The 27,761-nt window shown below is 46.0% G+C and overlaps 1 protein-coding gene and 1 pseudogene across 1 annotated transcript in view; one reads left to right on the top strand and one right to left on the bottom strand.

Moving 5' to 3' along the window:
- Positions 1–6,790, top strand: part of LOC147085098 (immunoglobulin superfamily member 1-like) — a 32,870-nt pseudogene extending 26,080 nt beyond the window's left edge.
- An 11,914-nt stretch (positions 6,791–18,704) lies between these two features.
- The window catches only part of LOC147085097 (uncharacterized), a 50,615-nt gene continuing 41,558 nt past the window's right edge, over positions 18,705–27,761 (bottom strand). Inside the window, exons 7-8 of the mRNA XM_085979433.1 lie at positions 20,809–20,916; positions 18,705–18,781 (exon numbers count right to left, since the gene is read on the bottom strand). Coding sequence (XP_085835559.1) covers positions 18,705–18,781; positions 20,809–20,916 — 185 coding nt within the window. The remainder of the gene's footprint in view (positions 18,782–20,808; positions 20,917–27,761) is intronic.

Genomic DNA, 27,761 nt, shown 5'->3' with positions numbered 1-27,761 from the left:
AGAATTGAGTCCGGCGGGGTGAAGTGCACTAAAGATTCGTGTACTGAAGTCTATCAGGAGGCCTTGTAAGCCGTCCTGAGCGTCGCAGCAGCGGCGGTGATGGTGCAGCATCCAACGTTGAACCCGATGTCTCGTTCAGAGGTGGTGTAGCAGGTGGCGGACCCTGGGGCTGCTGCATGCCGTCTACAGGGGTCAGAGCGTGGGTAATGGGAGGTAGCGATGGTGGTCTCTCAGAGGCACCCGAAGGTGCGAGGTCTCGTGCGGGGACTGTGTCCTGGGGGTAGGCAGGAGTAGTGGTGGGTGGCGAAGAGAGTGTTTCAGGAGCACCCGCAGGTGCGAGGTCTCGAATGGAGACTGTGTCCTCCCGCCCGTCCGGGCACACCATGTAAGCATACTGCAGGTTGGCGTGGAGGAGGCTCACCCTCTCGACCAGCGGGTCCGCCTTATGGGTCCTCACGTGCTTCCGCAGTAGGATGGGTCCTGGAGAAGTCAGCCATGTTGGTAGCGAAATCCCCAATGTGGACTTCCTGGGGAAGGAGAACATTCTCTCGTGAGGAGTGGCATTGGTGGGTGTACAGAGCAGCGACCGAATGGAATGGAGCGGCGCAGGGAGGACCTCCTGCCAGCGGGAGGCCAGAAGGCCCTTTGCTGTCAGGGGGAAGGAGGCGGACTTGATGAGGGGTCGGGCTTTATCCGCATAGTTGGGCACCCACTGAGCATAGTAAGAGAAAAACCCCAGGCATCTCTTCAGTGCTTTCTGGCAGTGGGGGAGGGGGAGCTCCATAAGAGGGCGCATTCTATCGGGGTCTGGGCCAATGACTCCATTCTCCACTACGCAGCCAAGAATAGCAAGGCGCTTAGTACGAAACATACATTTGTCTTTGTTGTATGTGAGATTCAGCCGCTGGGCTGTCCGGAGGAATTTCCCTAGATTAACGTCGTGTTCCTACTGGTCGTGGCCGCAGATGGTGACGTTGTCCAGATATGGGAAAGTGGCCTGGAGCGCGTTCTGGTCAACCATCCGGTCCATCTCCCGTTGGAAGACAGAAACTCCGTTGGTGACGCCGAAGGGAACTCTGAGAAAGTGATAGAGCTGACCATCAGCTTCAAAAGCTCTGTACTGGCGGTCCTCAGCCCTGATGGGGAGCTGGTGGTATGCCGACTTCAGATCAATCGTCGAGAACACCCGGTATTGTGCTATCTGATTGACCATGTCAGATATGCGGGGGAGTGGGTATGCATCCACCTGGGTGTAGCGATTGAGCGTCTGGCTGTAGTCAATAACTAGGTGCTGTTTTCCGCCAGTCATCACCACCACCACTTGTGCTCGCCATGGGCTATTGCTGCTCTCGAAAATCCCTTCCTTCAGGGGTCTCGCTACCTCGGATTTAATGAAACCCCTATCCCCGGCACTGTAACGTCTACTTTTGGTAGCGATGGGCTTACAGTCGCAGGTGAGGTTAGCGAACAAGGAGGGGGAGGAGACTTTAAGGGTGGAGAGGCTGCAAATGGCGCGCGGCGGGCGATTTAAAAACTGCTGGCTGCAGACCGTGAGAGGGGGGAGGGGTCCACCGTACGCTAAAGTGACACTCTTAAGGTGGCACTGAAAATCCAACCCCAGTAGGACGGCAGCGTAGAGATCGGGTAGGACCAGAAGTTTAAAAATTTTGTATTCAGTACCCCGCACTGAAAGTGTCACCATACAGTAGCCACCGACTTCTGCTGACTGGGCTTTGGAAGCCATAGAGATGCGGTGACGCGTCGGCAGGACCGGGAGAGAGTAACTGTGCACCGTGTCGGGGTGTATAAAACTCTCCGTGCTCCCGCTGTCAAAAAGGCAGGTAGTGGCGCGGCCGTTTACCATAATGTCCATCATGGACCTGAACAGTTGATGCGGGAGAGATTGATCCAGCGTCACGGAAGCCAGTGTAAGTTCAAGTGCGTCGATGCGGTCGTCCGATGAGGCGGTGGTGGAGTCCGGGTCCCCCGTAACCGAAGTCGGAGGCGTCCAAGATGGCGGACAAAATGGCGGCGCCCACGGTCCCGATCCCCACGCGGCTGGGGGAGCCCAAAATGGCGGGCAAGATGGCTGCACCCATGGTTCACACGCGGCGCTGCTGGCGTTAGCGGTCTTCCCTTTGCAGGCGCTAACGTAGTGACCTTTCATCCCACAGCCGGAGCAGGTAGTATTCTTCGCGGGGCAGCGTGCTCTAGGGTGTTTAGCTTGGCCACAAAAATAGCATTTTTGTGCCTTGGACATCACTGCAGCAGTCGGAGGTGGCGGTCCCATAGCCCAAGATTGCGGCGTCCACGGCGCGGGGTGATTAGGAGAGAAAGCGTCCATATTTCTGTGGGCTGCATCGAGCGAGAGCGCGAGGGACACTGCCTTTGTTAGGTCTATTTCACCCTTCTCCAGCAGCCTCTGCCGGGAGTGGTCGGACCTTAGACCTGCAACGAAAGCGCCTCGTATCAGTCCCTCCACATGTGCCGCGGCCGATACTTCCTTGCAGTCGCAGCCGCGTCCGAGTACCTGCAGTGCCCGTAGGAAGGCCTCCACCGATTCCCCGGGCTGCTGTCTGCGAGATCTTAAAAGGTGCCTGGCATAGACCGTGTTAACCGGGCGTGCATACTGCCCTTTCAGTAGGTCGAAAGCCGCCGCGTAGGTCGTCGCATCTTGGATTAAAGTATAGACTTGATGGCTCACCTTCGAGGCCAGGATTTTCAGTTTATTTTCATCGAGAGTCACGGTCGAGGCTTCCAGATACGCCTCAAAGCAATGCAGCCATTGTGCGAATTTAGTCGACGAACCCGCTTCTTGGGGGTCTAGGTCATAGAGTCATAGAGTCAAAGAGTAATACAGCACGGATAGAGGCCCTTCGGCCCATCGTGTCCGCGCCGGCCATCAAGCCCTGTCTAATCTAATCCCATATTCCAGCATTTGGCCCGTAGCCTTGTATGCTATGGCATTTCAAGTGCACATCCAAATGCTTCTTAAATGTTGTGAGGGTTTCTGCCTCCACAACCCTTTCAGGCAGTGAGTTCCAGACTCCAACCACCCTCTGGGTGAAAAAGTTCTTTCTCAAATCCCCTCTAAACCTCCCGCCCTTTACATTGAATCTATGCCCCCTAGTTATCGACCCCTCTACTAAGGGAAAAAGCTCCTCAGCATCCATCCTATTTATGCCCCTCATAATTTTGTACACCTCAATCATGTCCCCCCTCAGCCTCCTCAGCTCCAAGGAAAACAAACCCAACCTGCCCAGTCTCTCTTCATAGCTGAAGCGCTCCAGCCCTGGTAACATCCTGGTGAACCTCCTCTGCACCCTCTCTAACGCGATCACATCCTTCCTGTAGTGTGGCGACCAGAACTGCACACAATATTCCAGCTGTGGCCTAACCAGTGTTTTATACAGCTCCATCATAACCTCCTTGCTCTTATATTCAATGCCTCGGCTAATGAAGGCAAGTATCCCATATGCCTTTTTTACCACCTTATCCACCTGTTCCGCCGCCTTCAGGGATCTGTGTACTTGCACACCCAGATCCCTCTGACCCTCCGTCTTGCCTAGGGTCTTTCCATTCATTGTGTATTCCTTTGCCTTTTTAGTCCCCCCAAAGTGCATCACCTCGCACTTTTCCGGGTTAAATTCCATTTGCCACTGTTCCGCCCATCTGACCAACCCATCTATATCGTCCTGCAGACTGAGGCTACCCTCCTCGCTATTTACCACCCTACCAATTTTTGTATCATCCGCGAACTTACTGATCATACCCTTTACATTCATATCCAAGTCATTAATGTAGACCACAAACAGCAAGGGACCCAGCACCGATCCCTGTGGTACCCCACTGGCCACAGGCTTCCAGTCACAAAAACAACCTTCGACCATCACCCTCTGCCTTCTGCCACTAAGCCAGTTTTGTATCCAATGTGCCAAGGCACCCTGGATTCCATGGGCTCTTACCTTCTTGACCAGTCTCCTGTGCGGGACTTTATCGAAGGCCTTACTGAAATCCATGTATACCACATCCACTGCGTTACCCTCATCCACACACCTAGTCACCCCCTCAAAAAATTCAATCAAATTAGTCAGACATGATCTTCCCTTGACAAAGCCATGTTGACTATCCCTGATTAATCCTTGCCTCTCCAAGTGGAGACACATTTTGTCCCTCAGGATTTTTTCCAATAATTTTCCTACCACTGATGTTAGGCTCACTGGCCTGTAGTTCCCCGGTTTTTCCCTACTACCCTTCTTGAATAATGGTACTACATTAGCGGTTCTCCAGTCCTCTGGCACATCCCCTGTGGCCAGAGAGGTCCTGAATATATGTGTTAGAGCCCCCGCAATCTCCTCCTTTGCCTCACACAGCAGCCTGGGATACATTTCATCCGGGCCTGGGGATTTATCCATTTTTAGGCCAGCTAAAACCGCCAATACCTCCCCCCGCTCGATGTTAATATGTTCGAGCATATCACAGTCCCCCCGCCCTATTTCTATGTCTACATCGTCCTTCTCCATAGTGAAAACAGACGCAAAAAATTCATTCAGAACCCCTCCTACATCTTCCGGCTCCACACACAGATTGCCACTTTTGTCCCTAATGGGCCCTATTTTTTCCCTAGTTATCCTCTTACCCTTAATATACTTATAAAACATCTTCGGATTTTCCTTTATTTTGCTTGCCAGTGTTATTTCATGGCCCCTCCTTGATCTCCTAATTTCTTTTTTAAGTATCCCCCTGCACTTTTTGTACTCCTCTAGGGCTTCCTCCGTCTTTAGCCTTTTGTATCTACCAAAAGCCCTCCTTTTTTTCCAAATCCATTCCCGTATATCCCCTGACATCCAAGGTTCCCTGTGGTTTTTGGAACCACCCTTGACCTTTACGGGAACATGTTGCCATTGTATGTTCTCAATCTCCCTTCTGAAAGCCTCCCATTGCTCCGATGTGGATTTTCCTACAAGTAGCTGATCCCAGTCCATTTTGGCCAGATCCTGCCTTATCCTATTAAAATCGGCCTTCCCCCAATTTAGAACCTTTATTTCCGGCCCATCCCTGTCCTTTTCCATGGCCACCTTAAATCTTACCATATTATGGTCACTATCACCAAAGTGCTCACCTACTAGCACTTTTTCCACTTGGCCGGCCACATTCCCGAGAATTAGGTCCAGTACCGCCCCCTCTCTTGTAGGACTTTCTACATGCTGGCTCAAAAAGCTCTCCTGGATGCACTTTAAGAATTCTACACCCTCTGAGCCTTTCACACTCTGACTATCCCAGTTAATATTGGGGAAGTTGAAATCCCCCATTATTATTACCCTATTATTTGCACATTTCTCTGAGATTTGCCTACATATCTGTTCCTCTATCTCCCCCTGACTGTTTGGAGGCCTATAGTACACTCCCAGCAAAGTGCTTGCCCCCTTTTTGTTTTTAAGCTCCACACATATGGCCTCATTAGAGGACCCTGCTAATATATCATCCCTCCTTACTGCAGTAATTGACTCCTTAATTAATATTGCAACACCCCCTCCTCTTATACCTCCCCCTCTGTCTCGCCTGAAGATTCTGTACCCCGGAATATTGAGCTGCCAGTCTTGCCCTTCCCTCAACCATGTCTCCGTGATAGCAACAATATCATACTCCCATGTGTTTATCAACACCTTCAGTTCATCCACCTTATTCGCAAGACTCCTTGCATTAAAATAGATGCCATCCAGCCTTGCCCTTATATATTTGCCCTGTCTACCAAGCTGACTTGTTTTTTTCTCTATAATTGACAGCACATCCCCCCCTATTTCAGCTCCCCTCTGTATCCCATCCCCCTGCCAGGCATGTTGGTCTGAGGGCTCGCAGCAGCGCCTGCTGCTCAGTGTTTTGCGCCATCGGTTGATCAGCATTCGCAGCCAACATTTAACTTTGGTAATAAAATTGATGCACTATCAATTACTACAAAAGAGAGAGTAACAAACAGGCTTTTATTACCAAAGAACAGAGCATGCCTCTTGTGGTTGCCTGGTATCCAAAAGGGCCGGGGGCTGCCGAGCAGCCAACTTTATACCCAGCCATGAGGGTGGAGCCAGGGGCGAAGTCAGCTGAGGCATGCACAGGCAAGTACAACAATATGCAAGAGTGAACAACAGTATTAACAGTGAACAACAATACTAACAACAGTGGTGAACAACAATACTAACAACAGTGGTTTACCACACAGACAAATAGACAAACAGACAGACAGAACGAACAGACAGACAGACAGACTGACCAGACAAAATGAACAGACAGACAGACAGAACAGACTGACAGAATGAACAGACAGACGAACGAACGAGAGTCAGAGGTGTGAGAAACAAAAGAGACAGACAGACAGACTCCGAGAGAGACAGACACAGAAACAGAGAGTGAGAGAAAGAGAGAGAGAAAGCTGCAGTGAGACACAGCGACACAGAGAAAGATAGACAGTCAAAGGCAGAGAGCCAGACGGAGAGTAAGATAGCTGAGAGAGGGAGAGAGAGAGCGAGGCAGAGGAAGTGAGACAGAGAGAAAAAGATTGATATAGAGAGGCGACGAGAGTTGGAGAGGAGGAAAGAAACACATTATCCGTATATTATCTACTTCTGCCATTTCTTCATGTTATTCATTGCAGGGAGCGTCTGCTGATGTACCAGAGAGCGACCACCAGGAACTCACCTATGCTACTTTGAATATGGAAGGTCTGAATCAGAAAGAAGCTGCCTTGGCCACTGCTGCGGACAGCATTGTGTATGCCGAAGTGAAAAAGAAATAAAAGTTCTCAGCAGCTTTGATATATGTTACTCACCAAGACCTGCGGAGACAATTGCTTTCTCGGGACGGATGGTGGGAGTAGGGTCGCGATTTTCGTAATTAACGCTTGGAGATTAAGCATTACTGGGGCGAACGGCAGGCTCGAAATTCCGGCAGAATATTATGCACAACTCCGACAGAACTGGCCAGAGTTCCTTTCCATTAATATCAAAATAGAAAATGAGGTGGTTTCTATTACAGGCGATTTTCTGCTTTGCCCAGAACATGCTTAATGCCCTAGTGGTAAACACAAAAATCTACAACTATATTGCCTCATTATTTTTTAGCTCTGCATGTTTTTTTTAGTAGGTATATAAGATTGCATGCTTATCACATGCAAGCTGTTACATGTAGCAACATGTTTTATACTAATTGCTTCAATCATAACATGGAATGTATGTTGTGAGGATGATGTATGGAGGCGCCAAGGGGATATACACAGGCGAATGAGTGGGCAGGAATATGGCAAATGGAATATAACGTGGAAATTTGTGAAGCTATTCCTTATGGTAGGAAAAATAGAAAAGCAGAGTGTTTTTTAAATGGTGGGAGATTGGGAAATGTGGGTGTCCTTGTACAATAATCACTGCAAGTCAACATGCAGGTACAGCAAGCAATCAGGAAAGCAAATTCTATGAGGGCCTTTATTACAAGAGGATTTGAGTATAAGAGTAAAGACGTCTTACTGCAATTATATAGGGCCCCGGTGAGACCACACCTGAAGCATTGTGTACAGTGTTGGTCTCCTTCCAGGAGGAAGGATATACTTCCCTTAGAGGGGGTGCAACGGAGTTTCACCAGGCTGTTTCCAGGGATGGGGGGATTGTCCTATGATGAGAGATTGAGTAGATTCGTCCTATATTCTCTAGAGTTTAGGAAAAATGAAACGTGATCTAATTGAAGCATACAAATTTCTTACAGGACTTGACATGGTTGATGCAGGGAGGAGGTTTCCCCTGGCTGGCGAGTCTACAACCAGGGGTCAAAGTCTCAGAATAAGGGGTCGGCCATTTTCGAGTGAGATGAGGAGACATTTCTTCACTCAGGAAGTGGTGAATCTTTGGAATTTGCTAACGCAGACGTCTGTGGAGGTTCAGTCTTTGAGTATATTCAAGACAGAGATCGATAGATTTTTGAATATTAAGGTAATCAAGTGATATGGGGATAGTGCAGGAAAGTGGAGGTAAGGTAGACGATCAGCCATGCTTTTATTGAATGACAGAGCAGGCTCGAAGGGCCAAATGTCCTACTCCTGCTCCTATTCCTTTTGTTCTAATGCTGTGGGCATCTCTTATCATATGTGACATTTACGATGGGAAACATTTGATTAAAAAAGCTTGAAGGCAATGTTTTATTGTCGATTTGCATGAAGCTGGAACAATAAACAACATTTACGCTTGAAAATGCCTATTTATTAGATGTAGGAAGGATATACATTTGTAGAAGTGTCCTCGGGACCGAGAATGTTTTAAGGATTCGGCCATCAGTAGTCTATTTCCTGGGACAATAAGCTATATACCGTTTTAAATTATAGAATCAGTCATATCCCCTCTAATCAATTACAGACAACAAAATTAATCTGTTGCTCAGAGAACGTGCCTGTTAATCAATTCTGGATATCAATGATAATACATTTTCAACAATGCAGTCATTCAAGGATTAATTAAGATATGAGAGAGAGAGAGAGACAGGGAGAGATTTAGCAAAATGCATTATTGCTCTGAGAAGGACACAATGTACTTCGGATTAACTGAATTGCTTGCTGCAGTTTTTTGGAATAATGCAGTGGCTCATTATCGGAGATGAGTGATGTGTGAAATGGTGTGTTAAATATCTACGGGTGTTCAACATATCTTCCTCTTAAATACCTCACTGGCTGCATATAGTTTTCAATAAGTGAAGCAAACAGTTTTTCAAATCTGTAACATGAGTAATGTAGCGAGTAAACTCATTGTTGTCTTGAAATTTTCTTTTCGTTTTTGCAAAGTCAGATTTAAATAAAAATGCAATACAATAAGATGACGCTGGTATTGTATTAACATAATATAGTATAGAAAAGTTGTAGACTTGGAAGATAAGTGTCAAATTCAATTTAAAATTATTAAATGTGATCTGATGCATTGATAGAAATGTCACCTATTCGGTAGAATATAAGAACCTGAATGTGGAGAAGAGTACAATGAACTCGTGATAAACGTGAACATATAATTAAATGCAGCATCACAGATCACTGCTGATGGTACTGACTTATCAACCTGGATGTCATGTTCGCGTCACTGCTATTGTTTCGTCAGCAACTGCAAATGTAATCATCAAAGCTGATGGATTGTTGAAAAAATCCAACTGGTTAACTACTGTCTTTGGGGGAAGGAATTCTTCCCACCCACCCCAATCAAGTCTAGTCCCAAAAATAAACACGGAATCCCCATCGATAGATCAAAAGAGCCTATCAGTAATGAGACATTACACCGTTTATAGGAAAGCAATTTATTACAGCCCAATTGATCAGCAAAACACCCAAATTCCATCGCTAATTCACCTATCATATGTGAGCGGGTGTCCGCGGGGCTTCATAAATAGATTCATCATGTACAAAAACAACTCACCATTCACGACTGGGTGCTGGAGGACTGCAAAGTGTTAACCTGATCCGTTGGATGTGGGCTCGCTGGGCTTTATGTGAAGCATGCTGCATCCACTGTTTAAGGTCAATATTGTCCTGTGTTGTAGCATCAATTGGTTGTCACCTCATGTTCAGTAACGCGTGACGCTGCCCCTCCCACCATCTTCTACACTCGTTATTAAACCAGGTTTGTTGATCTGGCTGGAGGGCGTTGGAGGAGTGAGGGCTATGGTGGGACATGAGGCAGCAGATTGTGCTGGAACACCTCATGGTTTCCCCATTCTGAGCTGCTGGCACTGTTCTTAACCTGTCCCATTCAATAAGGTGATAGTGCCTCACGACATGCTGGATGGTGTCCTCAGTGTGAAAACGGGAATTAAACTTCACGAGAAATGTGAGGTTGTTACCTGTGACAAAACAATCATGGACTGATGCAACTGTGTCAGGGATATTGTAGAGGACTGGGTCAAGTTACTTATTTCCTCCTATTGCTTATCTCACTGACAGCTATGTACTTCACGACTCTGCCAGCTTGGTCGGTGACGGATGTATGAGCCACACATGCTAATGGACAATCAAGTCCCACCACCAGGGGACATTCTTTGTCCTTGCTCAACTCAGAGCTGGTGTTCAACTTGGAGGAATATTGATCCATCAGCTGATGGAAGGCAGTAGGTGGTAATCAACAGGTTGTTTCCTTTCGTATGTTTGACCTGAAGTCATGAAACTTCATGGGGTTGTAGTCAATGTTGATGATACGTAGGGGATCTCCACACAACTGTATTTTACTGTGCCCCCATCTCTGGTGCGTCTGTCCTGTCGGGGGAAAGGACATAACCAAGAATGTTGAGGAAGGAATCTGGGATGTTGGCTGAATGTGTGATTCTGTAAGTATCACTATATCAGACTGATACTTGACTGTGGTTTGAGACAGCTCTCGCACATTTGGCATCAGGTAGTGAGTAGGCTTTTGCAGGGTCAGACTGAGCTTGGTATGCCCTTTGTAGTGTCTTGCTTTGATGTGTGTCGCAGAGGAGGGATGCGTCATGTACAGTTATTTGTTTTCCTTTCCAGCGAATTGGTACAACGGCATTGTTTGCTGTACAGCTTCAGATTGAAGGTCTGAATCAACTACAACGATGGAGTTACATGTAGGCCATTCCGGGAATGGACAGCAAGCTTCCCTCCTTAATGGACATTGGGCAGTCTTGTGGACTTTAGCAAATGGTTACCCATGTGTCTGGATAAGGGAACATACTTTGAAATGAATTAAAATATAAGAAATAACCTCAGCGAAAAATTACTTAAACTTACATAGATTTAATAGCACAGTTTTAGACCATTCACTCCAATTGTTCTCCGGTAGTGCTTATGATCCACACGAAGCTCCTTCCACCCAACTTCATCTAACTCTATCAGCATATCCTTCAAATCCTTCCTCTCTCATGTACATCTTCAGCCTCCCCTTAAATGCAACTATGCTGTTCGCTTCAAATACTCTGTGTGGCAGTAAGTTGAAGGTATACAGGAAAATATCCACGTGGTCTCGCAAAACAACGGGGTTCCAGAACGAACACGCGACAAGAGACATCTTGTGTTTGTCCATCACTGTAACTGTTAGCACTGCGAGCTAGACTCTGTTCATGAGCTCATTCGCTCTTTCTCATAAAGGATGACATTAACCTTGTCATTCATGTGAAAATGACTGATGTAATAATACTGGGCGGCCTGCTGGTTGCGCTGTCCAGGGAGAGTATAAATACTCGGGCATGCGCCCAGCTTGTGCAGGACATTTTTAACAGGAGCAAGTGAAGGACCCAACTAGATCTCCATGTCGAAAAACAGTTGATTAAAGCCTTGTTTAACACTCAGACCAAGTGCCTAATAGTTCTCTGACGTCAAAGGACATGTGTTCAACTTCAGCAACCATGAGTTCATCATTTAGTTCTACAAGAAAAACAGCAAGGCATTATAAAGAGGCTTGCACTTCTTAAACCGTCCTAAGGTGCTTCACAGGAGCGTTATCAAACAAAAATTGACACCGAGCCACATGAGGTGATATTAGGACAGGTGATCAAAAATCTTGGTCAAATAGATAGGTTATAAAGAGTGTCTTCAAGGGGGTAAGTGTGGTAGAGAGGCAGAGAGGGTTAGGCTGGGAATTCCAGAGCTTAGGGCCCAGGCAGCTGACGGCACGGCCACCAATGGTGGAGCGATTAAAATCAGGGATGCTCAAGAGGCCAGAATTAGAGTAGCGCAGATATCTCGGGGGGTTGTGGGGCTGAAGCAGATTACAAAGGTACATACAGGCGAGGCAATTGAGGGATTCGAAAACAAGGATGAGAATTTTTAATTCGAGGTGTTGCTTAAGCGGGAGCCAATGTAGGTCAGCGAGCACAGAGGTGAACGGGACTTGGTGCGAATCAGGAGACAGGCCGAATGACCTCAAGTTTACAGAGGGTAGAACGTGGCAGGCTGGCCAGCAGTGTGTTGGAATAATCACATCTAGAGGTAACAGAGTTTATCGCTTCTTCCTGTTATTCAGTAAGCAACATCCACATAAATATTAACATTAAAATTCGGTCTTTGTGATGAACGCTTAGAACCCGGAAGCTGTTTCTGTTATAGAGTCATCGGCCTAGAAATTCATTAAGGCGCCGACAGCTTTGCGGCCAGTTATCGCCCAAAGAGGGCTTCTTCACCAATAGAGGAGTTTGCGCTGATATTCAGCGCAGTGGTAATGGCGGCGGTAGCCGGTAGCGCTGCGCCGACACTGATGACGTCATCGGTGTGCGCAGTGCCCCGGTTCCGCCCCGCTACCGGCCCGACCCCCATATTGAGTTGCGGCCGCCTCTTCTGCAGCGGCCGCAAACAGCGATTGGAAAACGGGGCCGTCCTGCATCGTTACTGGGGCGCTTTAAGGTGGAGGTGCGGCCGGCCGTTTTATCGGCGGCCGCCTGCCCGCACCTCCTTCCCCGGCCTCCTCCTCCCCCCCCCTCGGCATTGCCGGCTGCTTTCTGCGAGGCTGGCACTTCTCCGTGGTGCCGGGCTCATTTGCCGGCACAATCCAGCGCCGATCTCCCCGTTGCAGGCACCTCCCCCTTAAGAGAAGGAGGAGGCCTGAGGTACCGCAGCCTGCCGCTCCGCAGCGGGTGGCGCAGCGGCACCTACAGCGCTGAAATTCAGCTTCAGCGCCCCAAGCGGGGGCGGGCACACCCTGGAATAGTGCCCGGTTCCAACTTGGGGCGCAAAAACTGAATTTCTGATGGCCGCAACTGGCTCCGCGCCCAGCGCTAACTTTTGGGCGCTAGCCAGCTGGCGGGGCCATAGTGAATTTCTAGGCCATATAGTCATAGAGTTATACAGCACAGAAAGAGGCGCTTCGGCCCATCGTGTCCGCGCTGGCCATCAAGCCCTGTCTATTCTAATCCCACTTTACAGCACTTCGTCCGTAGCCTTGTATGCTATGGCATTTCAAGTGCTCATCTAAATGCTTCTTGAATGTTGTGAGGGTTCCTGCCTCTACCACCCTTTCAGGCAGTGAGTTCCAGATTCCAACCACCCTCTGGGGGAAAAAGATTTTCCTCGAATCCCCTCTAAACCTCCTGCCCCTTACCTTGAAACTATGCCCCCTGGTTATTGACCCCTCTACTAAGGGGAAAAGTTCCTTTCTATCTACCCTATCTATGCCCCTCATAATTTTGTTCACCTCAATCAGGTCTCCCCTCAGCCTTCTCTGCTCTAAGGAAAACAACCCCAGCCTGTCCAGTCTCTCTTCATAGCTGAAGCGCTCCAGCCCAGGTAACATCCTGGTGAATCTCCTCTGCACCCTCTCCAATGCAATCACATCCTTCCTATAGTGTGGCGACCAGAACTGCACCCAGTATTCCAGCTGTGGCCTAACTAGCGTTTTGTACAGCTCCATCATAATCTCCCTGCTCTTATATTCTATGCCTCGGCTAATGAAGGCAAGTATCCCATATGCCTTTTTAACCACCTTATCTACTTGTCCTGCTGCCTTCAGTGATCTATGTACAGTACTTGCACACCAAGGTCCATCTGATCCTCTCTCCTTCCTAGGGTCCTACCATTCATTGTGTATTCCCTTGCCTTGTTAGTCCTCGTAAAATGCATCACCTCACACTTTTCAAGGTTTTATTCCATTGCCACAGTTCTGCCCATCTAACCAACTGGTCTATATCACCCTGTAGCCTGAGGCTTCCCTCCCCGCTATTTATCACTCCATCAATTTTTTGTCATCTGTGAACTTACTGATCATACCTCCTACGTTCATATATAAACCATTAGTGTACACAACAAACAACAAAGGAACAAGCACCGGCCCCTGTGGTACACCACTGGGCAGAAACTTCCAGTCACAAAAACAACCTTCGGCAATCACCCTCTGCCCCCTGCCACTAAGCCAATTTTGGATCCAATGTGCCAAATTGTCCTGGATCCCATGGGTCCTTACCTTCTTTAACAGGTTCCCATGTGGGAGTTTGGCAAAAGCTTTAGTGAAGTCCCTGTAGACTACATCAACTGCACTACCCTCACCCACACACCTAGTCAACCTCTCGAAAAATTCAATCAAATTGGTTAGACATGATCTCCCCCTGACAAAGCCATGATTAATCCTGACTAATCCTTGCCTCTCCAAGTAGAGACTAATTCAGTCCCTCAAAATTGTTTCCAATAATTTCCCTACCACTGATGTTAGGGTCACTGACCTGTAATTCCCTGGTTTATCCCTACTACCCTTCTTGAACAATGGTACTACGTTAGCTGCTCTCGAGTCCTCTGGCACCTCCCCTGTGGTCAGGTAGGTTCTGAAAATTTGTGTCAGAGCCCCTGCAATCTCCTGCCTTGCCTCACACAGCAGCCTGGGTTACATCTCGTCTGGGGCTGGAGATGTATCCACTTTTATGCCCGCTAAAATCGCTAGCACCTCCTCCCTCTCAATAGAGGAATAGGGGAAGTGCAAAGAGACCTGGGTGTCCTTGTGCACCAGTCGCTGAAGGTAAACATGCAGGTGCAGCAGGCGGTTAAGAAGCCAAATGGTATGTTGGCCTTTGTAGCGAGAGGGTTCGAGTACAAGAACAAGGATGTCTTGCTGCAGTTGTACAGGGCCTTGTTGAGACCGCACCTTGAGTATTGTGTGCAGTTTTGGTCTCCTTATCTGAGGAAGGACGTTCTTGCCATGGAGGGAGTGCAGCGAAGATTCACCAAGCTGATACCTGGGATGGCAGGAATGACGTATGAGGAGAGATTGTGTCGATTGAGCTTATACTTACTGGAGTTTAGAAGATTGAGAGGGGATCTCATCGAAACCTATAAAATTCCGTCAGGCCTGGACAGACTAGATGCAGGAAGGATGTTTCTGATGGCCGGGGAGTCCAGAACCAGGGATCATTGTCTAAGGATAAGGGGTAAGCCATTTGGGACTGAAATGAGGAGGAATTTCTTCACCCAGAGAGTGGTGAACCTGTGGAATTCTCTGCCACAGAGGGCGGTGGAGGCCAGTTCATTAAGTATATTCAAGAACGAGTTGGATATGTTTCTTAATGCTAAAGGGATCAAGGGATATGGGGAGAAGGCAGGGACAGGGTACTGAATTTGGATGATCAGCTATGATCTCATTGAATGGCGGAGCAGGCTCGAAGGGCCGAATGGCCTACTCCTACTCCTATCTTCTATGTTTCTATGTTTCTTTACTAATTTGTTCAAGTATATCACAATGCCCCTGCCTAATTTATATGCCTACATCGTCCTTCTCCATAGTGAACACAGATGCAAAATATATCATTTAAAACCTCACCTACATCTTCCGACTCTACACACAGATTGCCACTTTGGTCCCTAATGGATCCTACTCTTTCCCTTATTATACTCTTGCCCTTAATATGCTTATAAAACACCTTGGGATATTCCATTATTTTGCCCGCCAGTGTTTTTTCATGCCCCCTCTTCACTCTGCTAATTTATTTTTAAGGACCCCCCTGCACTTTCTATACTTCTCTCGGGCTTCCACTGTTTTTAGTCCTTTGTATCTGCCACAAGCCTCCCTTTCTTTCCTAATCCAGAAATTATGCACATCTTAACTTAGAAACAATAAACCTGATACAGAATTTACTCTAAATCAAAGGTAATTTATTTGTGAAATTTTGAGACATGGCACACAGCTGAGATTATATATATGAATTCACGTTCAAATTTACATCCATAGAAACAATTCACAATAAATTCAATTTATTTAGCAACTGTCACGGTCCCACAGAATGACTGATTACTGCCAATTAAAATGATTATGAAATGTGTTCACTGTAGTACCGTGGGGAAACGTGGCTGCCAATTTCCTCACAGCAAGGTCCCATAAACAGCAATGAGATAAATGATTCGATGATCTGTTTGAGGGCTGTGTGTTAACTGATCAATGTCACCAGAACAGCTGGGGAGAAATGCCCTGCTCTTCTTTAACTAGTGCAGTGAGACCTGTCACCTCCTTGTGAGAGAGTGAACAGGACTTTGGTTCACCTCTCATCAGGAAGACAGCATCTCACAAAGTGCATCCCTCAAGTGCCAGGCTACATTATGTGCACAAGTGTGAGCCAGAGTTCTAGCAATGAGCCCAGGCTGACACTTCAGCGCAACGTTGAGGTTATCGTGGATCAGAATAATAAGCTCAGGCCAGTATCAATACAATCGTGCAAACTATTGAGTTCAACCGCTTGAAGACATATTAGTTAAACTCTAATTACAAAGTGCATAACAACATGAATTGTTCCTGGGATGAGACAGGAATGAGGATCTGAAAGGCAGATGCAAGAAATGAAAGCAGTCAATTGAACCTTAATCCTGCAGATTTTCAGTGGTTCTGAGATTTGTTGTTCACTACAAGAGTGTAGTTACGGTAGAGTTTCTCAGAAAACGCATCAATGAATTGGCGGAGATGAGGCATATCATAAGCACCAGTCCACCCTGATAGCCCAAGTACACTCCAATCTTCCTGGGCTTCACATTTAGCTTGAGGCTGAAGAATGTGCCCCTAGTTCATTTGTATTCCTCATCCCCAACAATCAGTAATCAGTCTGAAAGAAAGACTTGCATTTATATAGCGCCTTTCAGGACCACCCGACGTCTCAATGCACTTTAAAGCCAATGAAGTACTTTTTGGAGTGTAGTCACTGTTGTAATGTTTGAAACGCGGCAGCCAATTTTTGCAGAGCAAGCTCCCACAAACAGCAATGTGATAATGACCAGATAATGTTTTTTTGTGATGTGAATTGAAGGATAAATATTGGTCAGGACACCGGGAAAAACTGCCCAGCTCTTCTTTGAAGTGAGGCTTGAACCCACAACCTTCTGACCCAGAGGCGAATGTGCTACCAACTGAGCCACACCTGACACTGTGGTGTCTGCACTGACTGCGCTGTTCCTACCTCATACACCATCCGTTCAAAGGACTTTAAAGCCAATCCCGCATTCCTCTGTGCAGTTTTTTCCAACTTCACCAACAGATTTTACTTTCTTGCCGTGGATCCCTCAGAAATCAGAATAAAAAGACATCAATGCCGCATCTTCGGTGTGTCAGAGTGTTCCTTCCTTTACTTTCCAAGTCTGACTTTGATCAGGTTCTTTGATAGTAAGAAATAACCATTCATTGTGATAGGGTCCGAAGCCAAAGAGGTTCGAGCTGGGCTGATGCTGTGTCATTTGATTCCACACCATTAACTGTACACTTCCTGTGAATATCACCCGTGACTCATTGCCTTCCACTAATTATCCTTTCTTATCAATTTTATTAATCTTCCCCTTCAAATAAGCATTTCCATTCAACGTTTCAGCCTATCTTGTTCCATTTGTATCAGAGATATTGCCAATTCTTGTTCAGTAGACGTTCATTCTCTTGATTCCCTTGAAGATTTGCTACCATTATTTCTATTATCTGCCCATCAGATTTCTTGGACTATCGCAAAATACTGTAGATGCTGGAAATCCGAAATAACAACAGAAAATGCTGGAAAAACTCAGCAGGCCAGGCAACATCCGTGGAGAGAAAACAGAGTCAACGTTTCGGGTCAAAACCCTTTGTCAAGACTAAAGAAGCACAGGACATGAAATAGGTTAAGCGGCCAGGCTGGGAGAGAACAAAAGAAAAGTGAAGAGACATTAAGAGGTATTCAAAATGAGACGAGATGGTGATAGGACTAGAGGAGACAAAAGACGGCTCTAGATTAGGTGTGAAATGCGCTGGCAGAATGGGAGACAGCTGCCATGTGGGAGAGAGAAAAAGAAAGTAAGGGGGGGAAGTGCCAAAACAAAGGTGCGGATAAAAAATATAAGTAAAAATATAATAGGGGCCGAGGTTATGATCTGAAATTGTTGAACTCGATATTGAGTCCAGAAGGCTGTAAAGTGCCTAATCAGAAGATGAGGTGCTGTTCCTCGAGTTTACGGTGAGCTTCCATGGAACAATGCAAGAGGCCAAGGACGGTGAGGTCAGAGTGGGAATGGAGCGGTGAATTAAAATGACAGGCGACTGGAAGCTCGGGGTCACCCTTACGGACTGAGTGGAGGTGTTCCGCAAAGCCATCACCCAATCTGCGTTTGGTCTCCCCAATATAGAGGAGATCACATCGTGAGCAGCGAGTACAGTATACTAGATTGCAAGAAGCACAAGTAAATCGCTGTTTCACCTGGAAGGGGTGTTTGGGGCCCTAGACACATTTCTAGGACTCTTTCGTTAACATTTGCTCTACTTTCATTGAGAGTATGACGTATTTAGACATATCCGGATGTAATTTGGGCCTGCAGTCTGCTGGACTATTCCCTAACCTGTAAAAGTTTATGTGTCTGTTCCTGTCCTACTTCTGTTTCTTGAGCAATTGATTCCTCCTGTGTGGGAGCATCCGAGGAAGGTATTATGTGATCCTCACAGACCTCAATAGCCAATTAATCAGGCAGAATCGCTGGGTCCTCTGGCTCAGCTCATCTCTCCCACCAAGGCGCTTCACACAGATCAATTTCTACTTCACAGAAATTGTCCTGTTCTTCCTGATTCTCCTACATGTTCTGCTAAAATAAGTGTAAAGTGTTCAGTGCGGATTTGTCGCTGTAACCTATATATTAGAGAGGGAATAGCATCAAAACAGACATAGCTGTCCTTTAAAAGAAATATAGTAGCAAATTACCTGCGCTGCAGGCAAGCAATCTCTTCTGCAAAGGTTGAAAAAAACACCCTTGAAATAGATATTCAATCCAGGGACATAATGACCATGTTTTGTCTGTTATGGCGGTCTGGAGACAACGTTTTTTCCAATGTTTCTTTTCCTGTACAAAAAAACAAACATATAATGACATTGGATTGACTTGGTAGAATTGAGGATGATTGATGCAAGTTGCATCACTAACAGTGGAACTCCTGTAACATTGCTGAGTGGGACATCTGGGGTCAGGGACACTGCCAGAACACTCTCTATCAGGTTCCTGCCCACCTGTCCCTCTAGAGAAGTATAATAACAAAATTTACGGGTAACACCACATTGGTTATTGTAATTAAAACTTAGGAGGCCCACAACATATGCAGGAAGATATTAATAAACCTGCAGATTGGGCGTGTAATTGGCAAATAACGTTCTATATATGTACATAGAAGTGTAAGTGGCAAGTTTAGGTAGAACGCATCAGGAGGCTACATACTCTATGGAAAATAAGTGCCTAAATGGGGTAGAGGAGCAGTGGAATCTGGGGGAACTCGTATATAAATCACTAAAAGTAGCGAAGCAGGTAAATAAGCCCATTAAAACCAAATAGACCATTTTGGTTAATTTCTACAAGGAGAGAATTGAAAATCAGGGAAGACCTTGAGTATTGTGTGCAGTTCTGGTCGCCTTATCTGAGGAAGGATGTTCTTGCCTTGGAGGGAGTGCAGCGAAGATTCACCAGGCTGATACCTGGGATGGCGGGAATGACGTATGAGGAGAGATTGGGTCGATTGGGCTTGTACTCGCTGGAGTTTAGAAGAATGAGAGGGGATCTCATTGAAACTTATAAAATTCTAACAGGACTAGACAGACTAGATGCAGGAAGCTTGTTCCCGATGGCCGGGGAGTCCAGAACCAAGGGTCACATTCTTAGGATAAGGGGTAAGCCATTTAGGATAGAGATGAGGAGGAATTTCTTCACCCAGAGAGTGGTGTACCTGCAGAATTCTCTACCACAGAAGGCATTTGAGGGCAATTCATTAAATATATTCAAGAAGGATTTGGATACATTTCTTAAGGCTAAAGGAATCTAGGGATATGGGGAGAAAGCAGGGACAGGGTACTGAATTTGAATGATCAGCCATGATCTCATTGAATGGCGGAGCAGGCTCGAGGGGCCGAATGGCCTACTCCTGCTCCTATCTTCTATGTTTCTATGTTAACATTGTACTGCACCATGGTTAGAGTACACTTGGAATACTGTGAACAGTTCCGGTCTCCATATTATAAAATGCATATAGAGGTATGGAGAAGCTGCAAAAAATATTTACTAGAATCATACCAGAATTGAGAGGTTATACCTAGCAGGAATTATTGAGCATGCAGTGTCTCTTTTATCTGGATAAGAAAAGACTGAGGTTTGAGAAGTTTTGCTAATATTGTGTTGAACCTGGGTTAGACCATGCTTAGAATACAGTGAACAGTTCTGGTCTCCATATTATAAAAAGGATATAGAGGCGCGGAGCAGGTAAAAATGAATTAATAGAATTATATCAGAACAGGAGTGTTTTAACTATCAGGAATGATTGAGCGGGCAGCGGTGTTTTTTCGAGAAGGGAGAACACTAGGGTTTGACCTGATAGAGGACTTTGACATTATGAAATGGGTTGATAGGTTAGCTGTAGAGAACATGTTTGCACTTACGGATGAGACCAGAACTATGGGCATGGATATAAGATAGTCACTGATATATCCAAAAAGCAATTCAGGAGAAACTTCTTAATCAAGAGTGTGCTTAAAATGTGGAACTCGCAAGCGGAAGTAGTTATTGAGACCAGCAGCATAATTGAATTTACAGAGACCATAGATAAATGCATGAGGGAGTAAGGCATGGAAGGATATGCTGATGGGGTTGATGAAGAAGGGTGGAATGAGGTTCGTGCGGAGCATAAAGACCGGCATGGACCTGTTGGGCGGACTGACCTGATTCAGTGCTGTAAATACTATGAAATACTACATGACTGGATATGTGGTGTTATCTGGTAGGCTCTGTATTAGGTATAACGATGTAGGAAAGCCCTTTTCAGGTAATTCTACGGAATAACAAAACATATTAGAGAAATCTAACATTTGCAATTCTATTTAATGCCTTACCTTTGCGTGGGTTAACATTCACGAAATGCTCAACAATGAATATCACCATCACGACGACCACGAAGGCACTGAGGCAGAGTCGGACTAAGGGCACCGTGTGATATTGTTCTGTGGAAGAAGCAACGAGCATTGATAGTTCATTGTGTGCAAGTCTTAAATTAGTCATTAACGCTTCCAAATTCAACTGAAATTGAACGTGAACCCTCGCTTTACTATTTACACAAAGACATTGTTCACACCTGCTGGCAGTTCCTCTACTGCAACAAGAAAAATACAGTAATGACTATTCTGCCCTTGCAGCGCGTTCCTATGCAGAGCTAGACAGGTAGCTAACAACTTGATATCTTCCCATAAAAATCACAAGGCTTGACTTTTCTTGTAAACTTTACTGAAAGATTCTTATTGTGAAACTGAAATACAATACAGAAGTGGAAGCACACATTAGTATACAAGCACATAACTGATATGCATACACCAATTTAGGTATGCCTGAGCAACACAGTACATTTGGCATGTAACTCACCAAACACGTGGAAACACCGCTTACTGTGAATATGCATTTCGCAAACTGGAAGGCATTCTCTTTAAATTAGCCCTGTACATAGTGCATCAAAATACAGCTTCAGGTTAACCAGCTAGACAGAGAGCGAGCACTTCACGGCTAGCTGTGTAAGTTTGCTTACAAAGAAAAGTTACAAACTGAACATTTTCTGCAAAATATAGTGTACACTAATCATCTATAACATTCTCAAGTACTTACAGACAAATAGTGTCCAAGGCTAGAGCGTGACAACAATATAACTTTCCAGACCATGTGTGGCTGCAGGCCTGTGATATACAGTAGCTTACTTTACTGCACTTTACTCTGCCTTACTGCACTTTACTGTGCTTTACAGCACTTTACTGTGCTTCACTGCACTTTACTGCGCTTTACTGCAGTTGCTATATACCAAATATCCACTAGTTGGCGGCACACAATGGAAATCGAGCCAAATTGCTCAAACCCCTGAATTAACTGGAAAACTAACATACATTCCTAAAGAAAGGCAGCACACTCCCCGCTTGGTACAATTCCATTGTACCACTACAGATACAAAATAAACCTAAAGAAAACGTCCTTTGGCTGCAAACATACTCAGAATCCTTTCTCTAGGTTTCTTCAGAAAGGAGGACTACGATCTCTGAGACTGGCCTCAGAAACACTTTGACAGTACCCTCCTTGACAATCTTCACCTCCACCTTGCGGACCCTCTTGTCCCTGCTCGGCAGAGTTTTGACAACCAGTCCCACTGGCCATTCATTTCTGTGTGCTTGGCTGTCTTTCAGCAAGACAACATCTCCCACTTTGACATTTAGCTTGTCTTCTGTCCATTTCCTACGGCTCTGTAGGGAGGACAACTACTCTCCTCTCCATCTCTTCCCAAAATTGTCTGCAAGACACTGGACTTGCTTCCACTGCTTTATGCAGCTCAGCCATGTCGAAGTTTCCAGAGGGGGCTAAAATAGCACTCATCTTTTGAGTCAGGAGCATCGCTGGGGTGAGGACTACAGGCATGTCTGGGTCGGTGGACACCGGCACCAGGGGTCTTGCATTCATGATCGCCATGACTTCAGCCTTGAGTGTGCACAAGACGTCGTGTGTGAGATGAGTGGGTCCCGTCTGAAGCAGCATAGCATCCAGAATACGCCTGGCAACACCGATGAGCCTCTCCCATGAACCACCCATGTGGGATGAATGCGGGGGGTTAAACACCCGCGTGCATCCTTTCTTTTGGAGGTAGCTTCTTACCGCTGCATCGTCCGTGTGGATGTCCAACTCCTTACAGGCAACCACAAAGTTAATCCCTTTGTCGGAGCGGAGAAGTTTGGCTGGACCACGGATTGAGAAAAACCTCCTCAGGGCATTGATGGTTAAGAAAATGTTGTTGTCCATGGATAGTGCTGGCTTGTCATCATCCTTGGACCTTTCAAACACTGAGCATCCTAGGCTGTCTGTGCTCACACTGAGGCCTGCCTCTTCCTCACAGGCAGAGGAGGTTGGCCTATGATGCTACGTCATGCCATCGTAGTCTTCCTTTACTTGGATCCTGTTTGGGCATGGGCTGAGACAGGATGTGCGACCATTGTGCAACTCTTTTGCTTTATAGATGTTGACACCGCTGGTTTGTGGACTGTTCCCAGGCAAACTCCACCCAGGAGGGCCAATCCCAGGTCAAGCCGCTGTGCATAAGGAGCATTGTGGGGCCCGTTGATTTGCTCACGCACCTTGTGCATCTGAAAGATGTTTCTTCCCAAGAGCAGGAGGATTGGAGCGTCCGTGTCCACAGCTGGAATCGTGTTGGCAACTGGCTGTAGGTGGTGCTGATGGCGTGCGACCTCTGGGGAGGGAAATTCCGTCCTATCATCTTGCATCATGTCACACTCAATTAAGGTGGGGAGGGGATGCTGTAGTTTCCCATCCATGGACTCGATCAAGAAGTTGCCAACTTACCTACCCGTAGTCTCTGTTGTCCCTGAACAGGTTTTTAGCATGTACGGAGCTGCGCTGGCCTTGACTTCAAAGAGATTGAAGAATTCTTTCTTCGCTAGAGACTTGTTACTTTGCTCATCAAGCACTGCATACATCTTGATTGCCTTCTCCTTTCTCCCTGCAGGATATGCTTTAACCAAGCAGATTTTGGAGCATGAGCGTGGGCTGCTTGCATTTCCACAAACCTCTGTAAACTTGGAAGTGACTGAAGAAGATGCACTTTCACTTTGCTCCCTGCTATCCTCTTTGTCAACCGCAGCACTCTAGGTGGTCGAAGGAGGAGGACCTGGATGCAGGGCTGCGATGTGTTTTTCACTGTTGCACTCGAAGCACTTGATTGTCGCCTTGCAGTCTTTTGCCATGTGCATAGTCGACCCACAACACCTGAAGCAGATGCGATACTCTTTCAGGTATGATTTGCGCTCATCAATAGGCTTGCCTCTAAAGTGTCGACACTTTTTGAGTGGGTGGTGCTTCTTGTGTATTGGACACTGACAATCTGGGTCATCCACTTTATTCCCAGCAGAACTGGATTGGTTGACTGAGGGTTCGGCTGGAACATCTGTTTTGTGCATGCTCACAGAGGCTTTGTTGCTGTACCATGTGGGTTTCTCTGTTCTCGAAGGAGCGTGACTGCTGGAGGTGGAGAAAGTGAAACTTGGATCATTCCTCACCTTTGCCTGTTGTTGGATGAACCTGGAGAAGAGACAGAAGGGAGATAATGCTATTCCGTAGTCCTCCTTGTACTTGGATCCCTTATCTATCCATTTCTCTTGAAGGTTGTAGGGGAGCTTTTCCACTATTGGGATTACCCCACGAGCTGTATCGAAATACGAGAGGCCTGTCAGGTAACCTTCTCCCTTAGCACACTCCAGTTCGAGGAGAAGGTCATCCAGTTCTCGAAGCTCGACATTATCTTTGTTGGTTAGCTTCGGAATGTCCTCAATCTTCTTAAGCAGTGCGTGTTTAATGACTTCTGGTGTCCCATAACAGTCTTCGAGACGTTGCCAAACCAGGTTGAGGCCTGCTGTGGGATTGCGGACATGCGCTGAGCGAATTCTCCTTGCCTGTGCTGACGATTCAGCTCCGAGCCACTTTGTCATCAAATCTAGTTCTTCTCTGGCTGACAGATTCAAGTCTTTTGTGGTACTCAGGAAGGATGCTTTCCATGACCAATAATTTTCAGGACGGTCAGCAAATTCTAGAAGACCTGAACTTAACAATTCTCGGCGGATGACGTACCTAGCGAGGTCTTGTGCACCTTCTGGCTCGGGTGAGGACTGCTTGGCTGGATTGGCCGAGTGCTGTGGAGGTCTCTGCAGGTAAGTCTTACTTGTTTCTTCTCTTTTAAGCTCAGTGTCTCCGAAAACAGGCTGTTTGATACTGTGGTGAGCAGCTGGTTCTACGTCGAGATACCTGGATGATTCCTTGAAGAACAATTTGGAGTGTTGTTGGACGTACTCACTTGTACGTTGCACTGGACTGAGGGGCTGTTCTGGAACATATGGTTCATGGCTGTGCTCCCCGCCTTCGTTCTCCTCACCTTCTTCATAAGCTGCAGCTTCAGCTTCAGCGGCAGCGGCAGCTCTCTGGCTTTGCAGAATGTGGAGACTGGCGTTGAGATCAGCTCTCTGCTGCATCACACTAGCTTCGAGGTCAGCTCTCTGCTTCATCACACTAGCTTCTTTTTCAGCGAAGGACAATTGAGCCTGGGCAGCTTTTGCCTTGGCATGTGCTTTGGCGGCTGCAGAAGCTGTCTATGATGATGGTCTGCTGGACCGCCGAGATGATCTAGAAGATGCTTTAGAGGACAGTGACTTGGCATCATTTGCTCGAAGATGCTCATGCTTCTCGGTTGGCAGGTCGACGTCATCTATGGTATATTGTCTTCCTGAGCATAGACTCTTGGTAGCTGGGTGGTATCTTCTTGTGCTTGAGCCTGCTGTGCTGTTGTCTTTTCACTATTCTGCCCTTGCAGCGCGTTCCTATGCAAAGCTCGACAGGTAGCTAACAACTTGATATCTTCCCATAAAAATCACAAGGCTTGACTTTTCCTGTAAACTTTACTGAAAGCTTCTTATTGTGAAACTGAAGTACAATACAGAAGTGGAAGAACACATTAGTATACAAGCACATAACTGATATGCATACACAAATTTAGGTACGCCTGAGCAACACAGTACATTTGGCATGTAACTCACCAAACACGTGGAAACACCGCTTACTGTGAATATACATTTAGCAAACTGGAATGCATTCTCTTTAAATTAGCCCTGTACATAGTGCATCAAAATACAGCTACAAGTTAACCAGCTAGACAGAGAGCGAGCACTTCACGGCTAGCTGTGTAAGTTTGCTTACAAAGAAAAGTTACAACTAAACATTTTCTGCAAAATATAGTGTACACTAATCATCTATAACATTCTCAAGTACTTACAGACAAATAGTGTCCAAGGCTGGAGCGTGACAACAATATAACTTCCCAGACCATGTGAGGCTGCAGGTCTGTGATATACAGTAGTTTACTTTACTGCACTTTACTGTGCTTTACTGCATTTTACTGCACTTTACTGCGCTTTACTGCAGTTGCTAGGAACCAAATATCCACTAGGTGGCTGCACACAATGGAAATGGACCCAAATTACTCAAACCCCTGAATTAACTGGAAAACTAACAAATTCCTAAAGAAAGGCAGCACAATGACATTATATTCAGGGTAATAATTGTAGGATTTTAACAGATTTTCCTTCAAAATGCTTAACGTGGTCCTTTAGAACTCATTTGCCAGAGTTCATGAATGGAGGGAATGCTTTTGCGACATTCTTAAACATGGTGATTGAAGCAACTACTGCTATTATTTGTCTGCAGTGAATCTTGTTGAATTTTACAGCTTGGTCAATGTTAATTCGGTTCGATTCGGTTCTCACGTATTCATACTCTTGTTGTAACATTGCACAGGTATGTCACAGTGAGAGTACTAGGGGGCTAAGGAAGCAATTAATGCCATTAACTTGTTTTGCACTGCAGTCGAAGTCAGTTAATCCATGAATTAGATTCCCCATGGCATTATCGGTATTGTCCACTCCTGTCAGTAGGAATGCGAGGTGTGTGAGGCAAATGGCAGATATTATTAACTGATATAGGTGAATATATAATGCATCAGATTATCCTGATAAACGGATAAATTTTGAAATGCACTGTTCTATTTCGAACGTCTGTTGTGCACTCAATGAATTTTTATTACTTATGTAGAAGACATCATGTTGTATCATTTTTGGTCATGAATGCGTGAGGACCGGCACTCGTTGAATTGCAAACATTTACAGGGAGGTTGAAAAAGAGCTATCTAGCCTAATCCCACTTCGCAGCTCTTGGTCCGTAGCACTGTAGGTTACGGCACTTCAAGTGCATATCCAAGTAATTTTTAAATGTGATGAGGATTCCTGCCTTTACCAGCCATTCAGGCAATGAGTTCCAGACCCACACCACCCTCTCGGTGAAAGATGTTCTCCTCAACTCTCCTCTAATCCTTCTACCAATTAGTTTAATTCCATGTCCCCTGGTTATTGAACACTGACGTGGATTTTTAGAAATCACAATTAGTGGAAGCATAGCTTCATGGGTAAGAATAAGTAGTCAAGGCATTTCTGCCAGCAACAACAGCCAGAAATAAAGAGATTTTGCAAATGGCTCAGAAGTGAAGCATTGGCACCTTTCAGGAATTAAGGGGTTAACAATGCAGCTTGCACACGAGACAACAGCGGAGACAGTTCAGACATGTTGACCGAAAGGTCTTGATGCTTTGGCAGATTAGATAAAACAGGTACAGAAGCACCAACCACAAGCAATGGAACCTAGAGTTAAGTAAATCCACACGGGGCACAGTCAAACAGAAATGCAGACATGTGGTTTTACTAAGGGTCACGAAATAAAAAATCAGCTGATCATGTGACAATAAATATAGGTGAAAGGTTATGTGATGCGGGATAGGGAATCAGCCAATTAGCAAATGTGCATGCGGGCTTTAGAACCTGCCACGGTTTTTGTATGCTTAAATACCGGAGACCAAGGACAATCGGAGAGGCAGCCAGGAACGAGCTGCGGGAACTCTAAGCTGTATTCCCTGATCAGCCTATAGGTACCTCCATGGACTGTTAGTAACGTACTGTTGAATAATTTTGTGTTTTCTGGGTTTTCAATAAAATGCTTGGCTATTTTACCATTTAAAGATGAGTGTGCGGATGGAATTAATTGTATTTCTCCACAACAAACACTCTGCTAAGGGTGCAGGTCCTTCATATCCACTCTAGCTAGGCTCCTCAAAATGTTATACTCCTCAATTAAGTCGCCCCTGAGCCGCCTCTGTTCCAAAGACAACAACACCAGCCTATCCAATCGTGCTGATCTCTTTGACAAAATGTCC

Source organism: Somniosus microcephalus, unplaced genomic scaffold (assembly GCF_052327205.1).
Source record: "Somniosus microcephalus isolate GS21.2 unplaced genomic scaffold, FLI_Smic_1.0 unresolved_chr9, whole genome shotgun sequence".
Taxonomy (NCBI): Eukaryota; Metazoa; Chordata; class Chondrichthyes; order Squaliformes; family Somniosidae; genus Somniosus; species Somniosus microcephalus.
Note: the sequence above shows the minus strand (reverse complement) of the source record. Positions and strands in the feature narration are given on the sequence as shown.